The sequence below is a fragment of the Bidens hawaiensis genome, unplaced genomic scaffold, assembly GCF_021521415.1.
Source record: "Bidens hawaiensis isolate Kalapana, Puna unplaced genomic scaffold, B.hawaiensis_p1.1 tig00015206_1, whole genome shotgun sequence".
In the NCBI taxonomy this organism is placed as follows: Eukaryota; Viridiplantae; Streptophyta; class Magnoliopsida; order Asterales; family Asteraceae; genus Bidens; species Bidens hawaiensis.
In genome coordinates this window covers 79,012-94,954 of record NW_027492352.1, presented here as the reverse complement: position 1 = coordinate 94,954, position 15,943 = coordinate 79,012, and the positions used below count along the sequence as shown (strand labels likewise).

The 15,943-nt window shown below is 34.3% G+C and overlaps 1 protein-coding gene across 3 annotated transcripts; it reads right to left on the bottom strand.

Annotated features, from left to right (window-relative positions):
- Positions 1-5,980: 5,980 nt before the first annotated feature.
- Positions 5,981-15,606, bottom strand: LOC143548643 (transcriptional corepressor LEUNIG_HOMOLOG-like). Of its 3 annotated transcripts, none has more exons than XM_077039748.1 (21): positions 15,315-15,606; positions 15,125-15,179; positions 14,896-15,008; positions 14,748-14,796; positions 14,593-14,680; positions 13,391-13,488; positions 13,121-13,230; positions 12,746-13,041; positions 12,595-12,670; positions 12,395-12,497; positions 12,251-12,300; positions 11,915-12,166; positions 10,955-11,038; positions 10,626-10,850; positions 10,361-10,490; positions 10,178-10,284; positions 9,004-9,153; positions 8,739-8,894; positions 7,165-7,284; positions 6,883-7,080; positions 5,981-6,312 (listed from the first exon to the last, which is right to left on the bottom strand). In XM_077039748.1, exons 5-21 carry the CDS (start codon positions 14,622-14,624, stop codon positions 6,169-6,171), a joined length of 2,331 nt encoding a protein of 776 aa, XP_076895863.1. In that variant the 5' UTR covers positions 14,625-14,680; positions 14,748-14,796; positions 14,896-15,008; positions 15,125-15,179; positions 15,315-15,606; the 3' UTR covers positions 5,981-6,168. The 3 variants fall into 3 exon arrangements, with proteins under 3 accessions (XP_076895863.1, XP_076895862.1, XP_076895864.1); XM_077039747.1 differs by having other exon boundaries at positions 12,386-12,497; positions 15,315-15,605; XM_077039749.1 differs by having other exon boundaries at positions 10,955-11,023; positions 12,386-12,497; positions 15,315-15,605.
- Positions 15,607-15,943: the final 337 nt, after the last annotated feature.

Here is a 15,943-nt window from a genome sequence, read left to right as displayed (position 1 = left end):
GTAACTCAAAAATACATAACTTTCATTTATAGCTTTTAAATTAAAAATACAAACATTAAATCGTTATCGCATATTCGTAACTCAAAAATACAAACATTAAAGAATGCTTAGACACGATTACATTAACAACTTGCTGTTTCTTACTCATTATTTTCATCGCTACCCGATCCCGAGCTATTCCTTAGGTAATCGTCGTACGCGGCTTCTTCATCGGTCATTGGTTGAGTGTATCCTTGATTGACCTCGTCTTCATACAAGCCCGCCTCATAGTCCATTTCCCCCTCGAGTGAGTGTTGATGTTGTGCCCTATCTAAAGAGTCCAAGTAATCCTTGTAGCAAATAGACATCTCTACAGCTGGTGGAGTGAGTCGAGTCCTCCTAATCGATATAACCCTGCCAGAAACAGAAAAAGCAGACTCCGAAGCTACCGTGGAAGCTTGGACCGTTAGTAAATCTTTGGCCATGGCGGCGAGGATCGGAAACTCATCCTCCTTACCTCTCCACCAAGCCAGCAAATCAAGACTTCTAAATTCATCTGGAGTCATGTGTTTCACAAAGTTGGTACCACCATACCTTCCAAGTTCACTGCTTGGGGTGTTTACCTTTTGACGTTTACCGGCGTCTTCCCAAATCATGTAGTACATCCCCATTTCAAGGTCGGTTTGGGATTGGGATTGGGCAACAGCTCTTAACGAGTCATGAATTTGGGAAGACGACCCGTATTTTGTAAGGTAAACATCATACATGTTAGACAAGGTGGTGTTGAAAGCATTCTTTAAAGTTTGGTTATAATAGGGGTTTTGATCGTCGTTTAACTCTAGCTCATCACAAATTTTTTCTATTAAAGCTTCAACACCACCAACATTTATGCAAGGGTTTAACGCAGCAGCACATGTCAAAATAGCGGGTAGTTGTTGAAAATATTTTCTAAATTTTTCTTTCATTTTACACCCATATCAAAATAAGGTGCACCCCTACAATGAAGTTCACTCAACTTTGTGCACATGACAGCAATTTTTGGTAAAGCAATGGGGCTTGTTGGATAGTAAACCCCGGATAAACTAGTTGTGCAAGATTTAAAAATTTGAAGGACCTCCGTAACGATCTCAATCAATAACCAGTTTCTAGGATCGTACGGTGCACATTTACCCCTACTTGACATTATTTGATGAAACGCAATTAGTGATTCTTTTTGTTGGATGGCTTTCTCAAACATATCACAAGTCGAGTTCCATCTTGTTGGACAATCCCAATTGGGCCCCAACCATTGACAATTAGCTTCATCACAAAATTTTTTGTATCTTGAAAATGTTTTATTGTTGCTAAAAACATCTCGTAACATTCTTTTAAAATTGTTTCTTTGCGTTTCGATCACGTTTAACCCATCTTGCACGGCCAAGTTGATAATATGTGCAATGCATCGGCTATGAAAAAACGCTCCATCACAAATAGGTTTATACTTTAATTTTAAATGGCCAACCGCGGCCGTATTGTTGGACGCGTTATCAAACGAAATTGAAAAGATTTTATCTTCAATCTTGTATTGTCGAATGACTTTATCCAAGAGTTTAAAAATATTTCTACCCGTGTGCGGGTAATCAAACAATTGAAACGCAACGGTTCGTTTCATCATTTGCCACGACCCGGGGTCAACCCAATGAGCCGTCACACAAATGTATGAGTCGGGCGAACCATTAGGTACCGACCACACATCCGTTGTTAAGTTTACACCAGTTTGTAAGTTTGAAAAGTATGAAATTAGTTCGGATTTAGCGTTTTTCCAAGCTTTAAGACAATCTCTTCTAAGGGTCGAACGACTTACGTGTTGGTAGCGTGGTTGAACATACTTTTGCATCATCTCCGTGAATTGAGGGTTGTCGAAGTGGTTGAAAGGAAGTGTATTTTGAATCACAAAGTTTGAAAACTGTTGACGTACCGCTTCAAGGTCGTACGTAAACACCGTTCCTTGATTCGTCATCTCCGGCTGCGAACTACTTCCTGATTCGTCCTTCAAGGCCTTGCAAAAGGGCCTTTGTACATGCGCTCTTAAAGTGGAGTTTGCATCTTTGCCATAAAACTTCAAACAATGTTTGCATCGAGCTTTTTGGGTACCGTTAGACATTTCGCATAGGTCGAAATGTTGCCAAACATCTTGGTTTCGTTTCGTGGGGATGACCCGAACGACCGTTTCTCCCGTGTTCGAGGCACCCATGTTGACGGATGAAGTAGCACTTTGGGAGGCCATGATAATCGACTACGAAATAAGAGCGTATGAAGTGGTAATGTGGTATAATTGAGCGTGAGATAACAAAATAATCGCGTATGTAATAAACGTTTAGAGCGTTTGGAGTTGTATAATCGAGTGTGATCTAACCAATACCCAACCTAAGCTATATATAGATGTTTGTGGGGGTAAAATGGGGGAAAAAAAAAACGGTCAAAATTATAAAAAACGGCTATATGGCCGTTACTCAACGGGAAAAAACCGGTTTTTAACCGGTTAACCGGTTTTTTAAAAAACCGGTTATTAAAAAAACCGGTTTTTTAATAACCGGTTATTAAAAAAAACCGGTTTTTTTTATAACCGGTTATAAAACCGGTTTTGGCTCCAAATTGTGTAACCGATATATAAACCGCCGGTTTGTAAACCGGTCAAACCGGTTTACAAAAAACCGGTTTTCTTAAAAACCGGTTTCCGGTTTAAACCGGCAAACCGGTTCGAGGACCGGTTTTTTTGACCACCTCTACATACCAGTATGCAAGTGTGATTTTGGCTTGGGGGTGTTCCCCTTATGTATGAATTTCTTTGAAAACAAACAAAATTTTTCTTGGAATGAACACTTTACACAAAGCTAGATTAAGAGAATGGCAATGTGAGTTCTTTTTCAAATGGACAAATTAATATTAAAATGATTTTGAGCTAAGATTTAAAAACATAAATCATTACCCTTATAAAAATACTCAAACTAACTCAAGAGTGTTTATCTTATCATAACAGTCCAACCCCAACTTTATCTATTATCGTAAATAATGTTCATAGCTTAACATATATAAAAGGTATTTATAAAATGCATGCAAGAGCAAACTCGAGTCCTGAAAACTTATGAAGCAAAACATTGATACTTTTGAGAGAGGAAAAAGGATAATTATGGATTCCTCATTTCCATGTCTTTATAAAATTCATGCAAGACCAAAAATATGTTTTTTATTTTTTATAATTTTAGTTTATTTCAAAAGGAATAATTGTTTTAGTTTACACCATTTACCTTTTCTGTTTAACTTATTTATAAAAGTTACTATTTAAGTTTTAGGGTGTTATGTCTGAAGGGAAAGGTTAACGTATAAATAAAATTAATGTGCTAAACGTGAGAATCAAGTAGAGTAATTATATATACAGGTAGAGTAATTATGTAGTTACGTCATAACGTAACTACATAATTACTCTACCTGTATATATAATTACTCTACTTGATTCTCACGTTTAGCACACTAATTTCATTTGTATTTAATCCAAACCCTATGTCTCAATTTATGTTTTTATACGTACTATTTAATTAAGTTTGTATATATAGAAGGTATGATTTTTTGTTAAAAAAGTTACTATTTTAAATTATTTATGTGTTCAACAAGACACAAAAATAATAATTTTAGGGTGTTATATATGAAACGTCTAATAATAGTGTTGTTTTTTTGACTTAAAATGTTTAACCATTTAATTTAATAGTTGGTAACTTGGTATACTCTTAAACTAAACAAGCTGACTCCTCAACTCATTTAATTTAATAAATAATATTATACATCTAAGACAATGTGTAGTCAAAACTCTTCACATATGAGCATTGTGTGACACGTTTCATCCCAGTCAGTAATGGAGAGTTTTGCAAAAAAATGGTGTAGTAGTAAAAAGCTCAAAACTCTCCGGCAATCATTAGACAATTATTATTTTTTAATTCTTTTCTATTTTTTTAATATAAATAACAGAAATAAATGTAGGACAAAAAATTTGATTGGCTAGAAGAGATGAGGAGATGCGTTTTGTGCATAACTCTCTATTCCAAAACTTACCTCATAACTTAGAGGGGGCAGTGTTCATTGGGTTTTGAAAGAATTTTAAGGTGAGAAACGTCTCCGCTACAGATGGTCTAACAGCTGTGTAAGCTTAAAGCTCTCACCCCATCTCCCCATTCTCTCTCACTCTCACTCTCACGAGGTATATAATATTTTTATAAATAACTCATAAATATATGAAAATCTTACAAAAAAAAAAGCGTACTAATAGATAAGGGTTGCTAGTTGATTAAACTCAAAGATAGTACTATCGATAAGTATGAGGTTAACACGTCTTTCTATATTCTTTTTTAACGACAACATCTCATTAAAAGAAAATTCACTTAGCAAGATAATAGAAAAACCAAAGGAAACAAGACAATTACATCATAACGTCAACAAAAAAGGATTTACACGACTTATCCCGATCCAAGCTATAAAATATTAATCTATGCTTCATTCATCATCCATAAGAATGACTTCTTGATATCTTCAACAATTTTGTAACACGTCAATCACTTCTTGTTAAACACCGTGTGATTTCTAATCGAATGGAGGTACGTTAAAGCCAATAGCCATTGATAAAATATTAAATATGAAAGTGGATGAAGGTCCACCAACTATACTAATTGAATTTTATATAATAAAAATAGCATGTATTCACATGAAAGGGCCCCGGCCCCTTTTGATTACAATCAAGCTTTACAATATGTTTTTATTTTTCTATTATTATATATAAGAGTAATATCAAGACAAACATATATTAACAAAATAATCTTCACTGGATTATTAGCTGTTGCAATGACAAGATACAAAAAACACTAGCATTCAGTTAAACACAAATTATTTAGTTGATCATCATGCATTTATATTTAAGGCAAGGTTCATGTACATTTTAATCTTAACATGAGAACGCAAGAAATAATACTAATTTGTAAAAAACTGAGAACATAATAAACAATACCAACTACAATACCATTCTACATAAACAATGATTTATAATAACAAAGAAAAAAACCTAAAAATTACCACAAAAGAATAAAAAATCAAGAACAAAATAATAACAACAAATACCAACAATACTTACAACAACAAAAGAAAAAATCTAATAATAACAACAAAATATAAATCAGCAAATACTTATAACGTCTCATAATAAAAAATTAGCAAATACGAACAAAAAATAACAGCAAACAACTATAAAACTAAACCTAATGATAACAGCAAATTGGTTCTCACTGTTTCATGTTAAGAATAAAATGTATTTGATCCTAAATCTTTATATTTATTAGATCCCGGGTAAATACTTCAAAGAATTGCAAAATAGAACGTCTCACTAGAACCACCCTCCGGTATGAAAGTAAGTATTTTTGTAAGAGAGAATAATAAGAGAGAGTGAGTAAACTTTGTAAGAGTACTAATGTATACACTTTAAACTGCTGAACATACATATACATATTGGTGCAATATATGAATGTTAGTGTATATTGTTAGAAAATTTTTGGGTTTAATCACGGTTGTGCTTTTGTTGTCAATATTTCTGTGAATCTTGGGGTTGTTTTTTCAGTTATCTTGTTGAATGATTTGGTTGATGAATGATTCTTTTTGTCTTTGATTTTGGTAACAATCATTTGCTTTGTCCACCTTTGACCCGATGCTCGCCTCTAAATGTAAAATGCTGTAACAATAACGGACAATACAACCAAATCGGTGCCAGCTATACTAATACTAAACCCAAAATATCACATATATAGTAGCAGTATGTAGTATGTTTCTTCGACAAAGTGCAATTAACCATTACTAAGCAAAGTTTTAAGAATTTAAGTCCGCGGTCAGAAAGGTTTTACACGAACACTGCAATGACATTTAACACAAGTATTAATCCGCGGTCTTTAAATTACGGGTTTATAATTTCTAGATATAACGAAACAACTCACAAAACCCAGATGGTAAATTATTACAGATTTTACAACAGTTGCTAAAGATGTACATGCTACACTTGATGATATACCTAACTCGGCTATATCTATCGACATGGAAAATTAATGATGAAATGTAAAGATTGTTATATAAGGCTTACACATAACTCCAACATGAATAATGGATATCGCGCCTTTAAATTTATTTCCATAATTTAACAGAACTGTCGTGACTTGCAGAAGCAACCATTCCAGTGACTGGTGACTGTGCTAAAGAAGCTATTATGGTGTCGTGAGCTTGAACCGTCATGCGTTTGTTCTCGGTCATGTTCCATAGCTCCAATGACTGTCAGCAAAAAATGAAGTGTTTTAAGCAATCGTTTGATCATGGGCGAAAATGTCAAAAATACTCGTTCTTCCAAGGTAAAATATTTTATAAGAAAACCTGATTTGAAAGAATTGGCGCACTTGAATGATTTATACTTTAGAGATGATCATGTTGACCCGCTTATGTAAAAAACAGGTCAATTTGGGTCGTACTAATAGAATAATGCATCAAAACATATTCTTTCTTTTTGGAACAGAATGGACCAGGTAGGGTTGATCAACTAACAATTTTGCTTTTCTTTTAGTTTTATAAATATTAAATAAGAGTAAATTACACTTTGTGTCGTTTAACTACAGTAAGCATACAGGTTGTGTCCTTTAACTTCAATAATTAATTTTAAGGCAGACCAAACCAACCCTGGTCCATTTTGACCTTCACCCAACCTGCTAACTTTGCACTAAATCTTTAATACATTCTCAAGCGTTAGGATTTTTATAAGAATAGCATCGGATTCTTAAAAAAGGTGGACGAAAGGACGCATTAAAAAGAATAATAATAATAAATGCAACACCAAAAAGAATTACTTACCCGAGTTCCACCGATAACCAAAAGAGTAGAATAACTTGGATGGAAAACGCAAGAATGGAACTGGTTTCCATTTGAAGTGAGCTCATGAATGCACTCCCTAGAAGCCAATGACCACACTTTCACAGATTCCTCACTAACAGTGGCCAGATATTCACCGTTCATGTCCCAGCACACGTAGTTAACCACTCCTGAATGCGCCTGATAGCCGAGTAAAGGGTTGAAAATGTAAATGAACTCGTTTTTATAATTACCATGTGTGACAACAAATTTATATATTGATACCTGGAAGGAATGTGTTTGTCTGTCGGTTTCAACATCAAAGATGGAGACAGTTTTATCTGATGCGGCTGCCAGTAAATGTCCGGTTACTGGCTGGAACCTCACTTGTGCATTGCCAGGTTGCTGCACTTACCAAAAATAATGGTGCTGAGATATGAAAAAATGATCTGGGAATAGGAATGTAAAAAAGGTGGTAATTTCAACCCACTACATATGTATGGGTTGATTTGATTTGTGTTAACTCTAACGGATCAAATAAAATAAAATAAAAGATAACTAGTCAAATGAGTAGAATGTGTCTAAAAAGTTAACCAAATTGTATTTTTGATGTCTCAAAAAACTTTCTTTACTAAGAGAGAAAAACAACAATGCTAAATTAGATTATAATGTTCATCACTGCAGCTATCTATTTAACGTTGAATGAACACAGTCATATGAAACTTTTTGAAAGGGAACTATGTTTTTCAGGAGAAAAGATTAGCCAAATACTATAATCAATTTGACACATTTATAAACGTTTATCACCATATAATCACTTGAAATCTAAATCATAAATTATACTTTCATCTTCATCCTATGAGTTCTACAATGTGTGTGTAGTGAGAGGACCACGATACAATAAAAAGTAATTTTCGACAAAAAGTTATTTGATGCATAAAGATTGTGCGTGATAAAAAGTGATTTTGAGTGGAAGAAAGGGAGCTCGATACATGTAATGATTCACAAACTTTTTGGGCAGGTTTGCGTCAACGTTCACCACGGTTACAAAAACTAAGGCACCACAAAAAATGATGCAATGGTACAACAATGCAAAAATGTATATACGTGTTGCATCAATATATAAAAGTGATGCAACACCTTATTACATGCATTGACGCACATGCAACACAAACAGATGATGCATCAATGACTTTTACACTTATTAGAATCACCTTATACTCTAACCCTCCCTAATACACACGCAATACACACACACACACAAATGTTTGTGTGTATATTGATCCAAAAATTAAAGAACTGAACAAGTACCAAAACCGTCTATATTGTTCTTGTTCCACACTTCTTAAAAAACCGAGTCTCAATTGGGATATATTTAGTAAGGAAGAATCACGAATATTGGCATTTTGACACAACAATTTGCAAAAATAGGAATTGACATTTAGCATTTTGCAAATTGTAACTATTTTTCCATAAATATACATATAGTTAACGAAATCTTCGGTGGTGAACCTTTGGTGAATAGTAATAAATATTTAAATATGTTTATAAATGCTAAAATTCAATGCCTATTTTGCAAAATTGTGGTCAAGATAACTACTTTGGTAGCTTTCCCTTTTAACAATCGGGTTTGGTCCACTATGGAACCTTAACCGAACTGGGGTTTATAAATATTCTTATCAAACTTTAAATGGCGTTCATATATACTATTTCAATTAGTAGAACAGTTTGTATCCGATTTATGCCTGGTATAGTATCAAATAGCTTTTAGAAGCTGATACAGGTCAATAATCAACCTCCAGAATTTTACATCGCAGTCACAATTCACAAAAGGTCAGTTATATGCGATGCAGACAAACCTTAGAGATGCGAGTACAGACGAACGGGTTGAGATTCCAGTACCGAATTTCGGTGTCGCTATCACAGAAGCAGAAAAGATCATTCTTCTTTGGATGAAAATCTAAGGACATAACATGTGCTTTATGGCCCGTATGTGCATGCAAACAGTAGCTCGGCTGCAACATTATATTCAAAATGTAATGCATCACATAGGCCAACAGATACTAAATAAACACATCATCAATTGTACACTGCATATTAGATAAGCTAGAGAAAAAAGCTTACATTAGCAGCATCCCATATCCGTACAGACTTATCAAAGGAAGCAGTTGCTAGCTGAGTTGAGTTTGGTCTAAATCGAACATCGGTTATTACGTATTGATGTTCTTCAGGAGTGCTCTCAGTGGTCAGAGTATCCATGTTCCACAAAACAGCCTAAACAGCACAATAAATATTTAACTGCCTTGATGCTTGATTTATAATAAATTACAAAAAAGTCAGATGCGGTGAACAAATAATTAAAAAATAAAACATGAAAGACCGGGACAAACTTAAGCTACTGACATCTGAAAATTCAGGACAGAAGAAAGAAATCTTTTTAGACATGTCAAAGTAACAGGTTGAGTTGGGTCCAGTTGACTCGAAGACCTTGTTGGATCCGGTTGTCTCTCTTTCAAATTTATACACAATAAATAATAGAATTAGTTACACGAATGTCCATGTTGTTTGGCCATATTGTAACTTTAGTCCCTAAGTTTCAAATAATAACAAATTTAGACCAACTGTTTGCACGAACGTAACACCGTTGGTCCCTGAAATTTACAGAGGTTATGTTTTTTTCGTTTTTTAAAAAATGACCAAATTACCCTTGGAATATCAAAAAACAAAAGCTAAGTGCTTATATATACACACTTAATGTTAGTGGATTTGCGTGTTGGTGGATCCACCTCTTTAAGAATATATATTTTTTAATTTTGATATCTGATTTTTAGTTTTAGATTTTTATTTTTTATTATTAATTATTAATATTTAGGTATAGTTTGGTCATTTCATATGCACTTGGTGAAAAAAAATTTTCCATCCATTTCAGGGACCAACGTTGTTACGCTTGTGAAACTGAAGTTGGCCTAACCACAAGGGTAATTTGTTATTTTTTGAAACTTAGGGACTAAAGTTGCAATACGGCCAAACCACAAGATTTATCCATGTAAGAAATTCTTAATAATATGATCGTAAAATTACAACGGTCCAATTTTCCTTAATAAAACAATTAGAGGGAACAAGGGACATGACTTATAAGGAATTGATTTATGTAACGGGTTACGTTAAACGTGTTTCCATTTTAGTTAATAACTTTGCCCATTTGACCAATTAGCATTAAAATAAACCCCGGATAAACCCATTTTTACACTATGGTTAAAAGTGATGAAACCGCCAATCCTAAATCTTAATTTCTTACCTTTTTGTCATGGCCCGCACTAGCTAGCAACTTCCCATCTGAAGAAAAGTGGCAGCATGTAACCTTATTTCTTGTTCGTATACATCCAACTTCCCCAAAAGAAAAACCTGTAGGATAGCAGTTAGATAATACGAGGGCAGAAATGGTTGTTCATTTTGTAAACAAAATGATATCATTAAGTACCCTTGGAAGCCCCGGTTTTGGGCTCCGCAATCGTCTGTTTTAACGTGCTATAATCTCCGGCATCTTGATGTAGAAAAGATTCCACATTATCATCCAATGCACCAATATCACCAAAGTGCTCAATGTCATCCTGCACTATGAAGAAAAATTTTTGAGAATACATATATAATATGTACAAATGCAATCAAATGCAAATTTTATCCTATAGTTATTGCAATCATATAATAAGATTATAACCTAGATGCAGGAAATGAAATGGGCTTACCAGCTGATTTGTTGATGAAGCAAGCCCACCTGTTCCATCTGCACCATACATCATCATACTTTTCTGCACGTTGTTCACATGCTGCATGCTACTAGATGTGGTTACACCATCGCCAGGTGTATGAGTTGATGCTGGAGAACTTTGTACTGATGGGCCCACTGTATTCCCTGTACCTGTACTGTTAGCTGGCCCAGATGAAGAATGATGTTTTCTTTTTCTATTGTTCTGGTCCAAAATTGAAAATAATAATAATAATAATTTAATGAATCAAAAGCATTGTAAGAATAAAACAATTAATTAATCATCCAAGAACTGACAATAGGAACCACCTGTTGCTGTTGTAGCTGGAGTTGCTGTTGCTGCAGCTGGTCCTGTTGTTGTGAAGAAGACTGTTGCATCTGTGGCAACTTCATCTGTTAGAAACATTTATGGTTAAAACTTAGAACTAAGATTTTATTGCTTCAGAAATAGTTAAGACGATACAAATGACATCTTGAATTTTGGAAGATCATGTGAACACTTACAATAGAGGTGGCAAAATGGGTAATATTTGAACAAGTCAAATCAGTTGACCTGGATCACTTTCCAGAATATTGTATTGATATATTATTACAAAAATAATCAATTTTTTTTTAATAAAGCATGTAGTAATTTGTACGCATTAAAAATACACCTTTAGAGACTTAAATCACTTTTAGCTATTTATTATCTACCCATTTGGCCCGTAAGAGATAAACATATTCCATTTCAGGTGATGAAAAACCTAGCGATTGATTCATGGGTCCCTAATAAGACACGTTTAACCTTGGAAATTCTTTTTATTTGGGGATTATCCTCCCTTGCCATGCATCACAAGGAGGCTATTTGGAAAGGCAACATCTTCAACCACATCTAGCTATTTCAGGCTGGTGGTCAGCACGAGGTTGGGAGATGTCGCCATTTCAATTAATGACCTCATGTTTTCATGCCAGCTCAATCGTTATTCCAATGGGCGACCAGTCACTGTGATTTGACATCACACTGAGTGATAGCCAGTTGGAATATTCTGTTTTTTACAGGAGCACGTTACACTGATTGAGCTGGCATGAAAACATAAAGGTCACTAACTGGAATGGCGACCTCTCCTAAGCTCCAACTGACCACTGGACAACCTGCCTTACAAAGCTAGATGGGGCTCAGAAGGCACCATTCCAATAGGTTACCACCCCCTTTACGTTACAATGGCAAGTTTTTGCTCCCTTGTGACACAAGGAAAGGGAGAATACCCCCAAATCAAATAAAATCTTAACCTTGGGTGACGTCATTTGCCCAGGGGAGCCTACAGATGCCTCGTTTCTTGTGGCTTGACCATCTTTCATAATTAAATTACCCCTTGGTAATCCACCTACAAATCCGTAGTCTGGTGATGTTCCAAGGTTGCCTTGGGCTTGGGCTTGCGCCAATACCTGTTGTTGTTGTGATGCTAAGTAAAATTGATTTGGGTTTTGCATATTGGGTTTATGTACTTGCAAACCCAAACCCGGACGTAGTTGGTCAATTCCCTGTATTGTATTCCACCATCACACGTCAAATACGAAAAAGAAATACTACACAAAATTAAAAAACAAAGACTATAAAATACTTACCGTAAGAGGCCAACCCTTCAACGGTAGACCAGTAACACCTTGGTTTAATCCTGTATAAATCATTTTCTTAGTAACTTTAAGAGCACTTAATTCCAAGCTAATTCATCTACTAAACAAGATTAGTGGAAAGGTTACCAGTAGTACCCAATCCAGACTTTGACTGCAAAATAGCCTGCCCATAAATTGATGAAGGATCTGTGGGCAAGGATTTCGGTGTATTACCCATGTTAACTTCTTGTTTAACTTCCTAAAATTTACACAATTTCGTGAGTCCAAGCATGAACAAAAGAAAAGTTTACATAAATCTACATGAGATAAAAAAATGAAACATGTCAAGATATTACCGCGTTCAACTGAGGCCTCCCTTGAATCTGCTGCAAACTTGTAGACATGTTTGAAGAAGTTCCTTGCATTGACTGTCTGGATAAAGTACACATACCAAAAGAATATATTAATTGATAATTCAACAAACTTTTAATAGGTGATGTGATATACCCTTGATGATTAGTGGCTGATTTAAGAAGGGCCATCCTGCTAGCATCAAGAAGAGCTGGAGATGTTTCTGAATCCATAGAATGAGCAGGCTTCATCGGTTCTTCATACATTTTCATACCGTGTGTGCTCGGTGATGGTTTTCCCATCATTTCATTAGTATTTATAGCATTAACGGGCCCACCAATTGGAGGATGATTAGGATTACTTCTTTGCAGTTGAGCATTTCGTTGTTGTATGATATGCATCTGCTGCATTTGAAGCTGTTGCTGCTGTTCCTTTACTTTCATTTGTTGTGTCTGTTATTTGTATAAAAAGTAAGAGAATGAAAATCAGAAATACAAACACACACATATAAGGTGAAGCATGTTAAAAAACCTCTATGTAAGCTACAGGGGCCTCAGAATGTTTCTCGTTAGTTCTTGCAATAAAAATATCCCAGAAAACAGACCACCATTCAAACAGAAATCCACCCGGAGCATCAATAGCTGCACATTAATCAAAATCAAGATATTCAACTATTAACTAAACTGATGATGATGTTCACAGCATTCTTAGTGCATGTATTAAATAAATATTCATATTCCAAGATTAACACACAGGGAATCAGTTTAAAATACGCCAATCAATAGAACCATTACAACATACCTACAGGATCTGTAGCAACCTTGCCTTCAGTCATGAAAGCTTTTGCTGATTCGTGCAATTTACGTTTCAACAAATAGTCATGGATGTAAACATCCAACCTAGCAAAATTCAAGATTAAAATTAAACCATCCAAGAACAACCACAAGTGAATAATGAATTAATATCCATCAAGATGTTCTGAAAAAAAAAAGAAAAAAAAAGACGTTTACATGAATGCTATCTAAATTAGTGTTAATCTCCCTAAATTTTACTTAAGTCATTTACAATTAAAGTAATAGTTAGAAGCTGCAATAACAATCATACAAGTACTCTCTCTGTCTCTACAAAAATGATAATTAATAAATGCAGAAAATTTCCACTTTAGGCTTTTGAGTGTCAAATGGAATAAAGCTTAATAACCTTTTTTTAACAGCATAAAGTTTGATAACTATATTCAAGTATTTTAGAGAAGGAAATTGTGGCAAAAAAAATTTCTAAGATATATAACAAAAAAACATATATGCCAAATTCTAGGCCATGAATTATTAGATTTGAATTTCCAAGATCAGAATTGAACCCAAAAAAGATAATTACTAAATGCAGAAAATTTCCACCTTAGGCTTTTGAGTGTCAAATGGAATAACGTTTAATAAATTCTTTTTGAGCAACATAAAGTTTGATAACTATATTCAAGTATTTTAAAGAAGGAAATTGTGGTATGAAATTTTTTTAACATAAATAATACAAAAACATAAATGCCAAATTCTAGGCCATGAATTATTAAATTTAAATTTCCAATATCAGAATTGAACTTAAAACCCTGACCAGGAAAGATTATCAGACATGATAGAAGACATTTTGAAGCAATCAAGGACTATCACATTAAAAATTGCTACAGGCTACTATACAGAGACAATCAATTTACACCATGTACTGTAGCCATAATGATAGTCCCTGCAATAAATTATGGTTCTCAGAGATCAGACCCTTGGGAGTTGAATTGAGTAATTTTAATTGTAAATGAAGAGGAGATTAGGTGATTGAATAGCTTGAATAATCTTTTGATGTACTGATCAACCAAATAAGCTTGAAAAAAATGATAAAACAGTTAAGCACATATAAATTCACAAATAAAACTTTAAAACAGTATAATAAATTAATAATACTCCATTAATAAAAACAACTAGAACAAAAAAAAAAAATAGAACATGAAGACTGCTTACATCTTATCAGCTTCCCAGCTGCTCTGTGCCATGTTTGGTATTCTCGGTCGAAATTAAGATCAATGTTAACTATTTTCTTCAATCACTTCTACAAAATATGAAACAAAAGGTTAAAAATCATAATTAGAACTTTGAATTACAAAACTGCTTCATACCAGAAGTCCATCACAATGAATCCAGCCTTGACAACCATTAACTCAAACCCTATCCATAATCAACAACCAATATTAGCTTAATTCAACATAGATACAAACAGCTGAGAGTAAATTATTAACCTAAAAACGATCAAATAACTTCACTGACCTTATCGAACAGTTCCGAACGCAGTTAATGCGAAATTTAACTTCAATCTCCGATTAATAAACAAAAATTCAACACATACGAACCGTTCTAGATCCACTCGCACGATTCAAAACCTAGATTCATAATTAACAATTAACAACTAATATTAAACGAGTTCAACAAAAACGAACATTCAAATTCAAAGCTAAATAATATAACTAAAGGATTAACTGCTAAATTTTCTGCTTACGTCATCAGCCGCTACTGATTACTCCAAAATCCGAACTCAATTGAAGTCAAAACAGCTTCAATTCATGCAAAATCAATCAAAATTCAGGATCAACAACTAATATTAAACAAATTCAACAAAATTAAACACAATTGAAGCCAAAACAGCTTCAATTCGTTCATAATCAATCAAAACTCGTAACAAAACTCACCGATCAAGATCCAGTTAATCGATTCAGCTTCAAACTGAATAGAATTTAAGCAAATAGTTCAACTACTCGTTCAGATCAAAGTGAAGTGTAACAAACTAACAACAGCAGCAACAGAGGTTCCACATGACATGAGATAATATTATTATTTTATAAGTTATAAAAGAATGATAATAAAACGGTGAAGGAAGACGAAGCCTTGAGGCGTGGTTCGGAAAGCGGAAAGGAGGTTCGGAGAGAGGCTTGGTAAAGAAGGAAGGGAGGTTTGGAGTGAGGTTTGGTAATGAGATTTAATGAGTGTGGGGCCAGAGTCACGAGAGGAAGATGTGAATGTGGAAGATGAGGTGGGGATGACGAAGGCTAAACTAGTGTGAGCTGTCATTATCATTTTATATTGTTTTTTTATTTGTATCGTGCAACCATAGGTTGATTAATTATAATTAATGTGGTTTTAAGAGTTTGAATTTATGTATACACTCCTAAATGAGGATGATAATGGGACATGTTTGGAACGGGTATTGATAATTTAAGTCTCGTGTCCTGATTGTAGGATTGTGTTCAATATCCCATATTTATCAAATATTTGTTGACATCAAATAATGAAAATACCCGTTTGTATTGGATATACACGT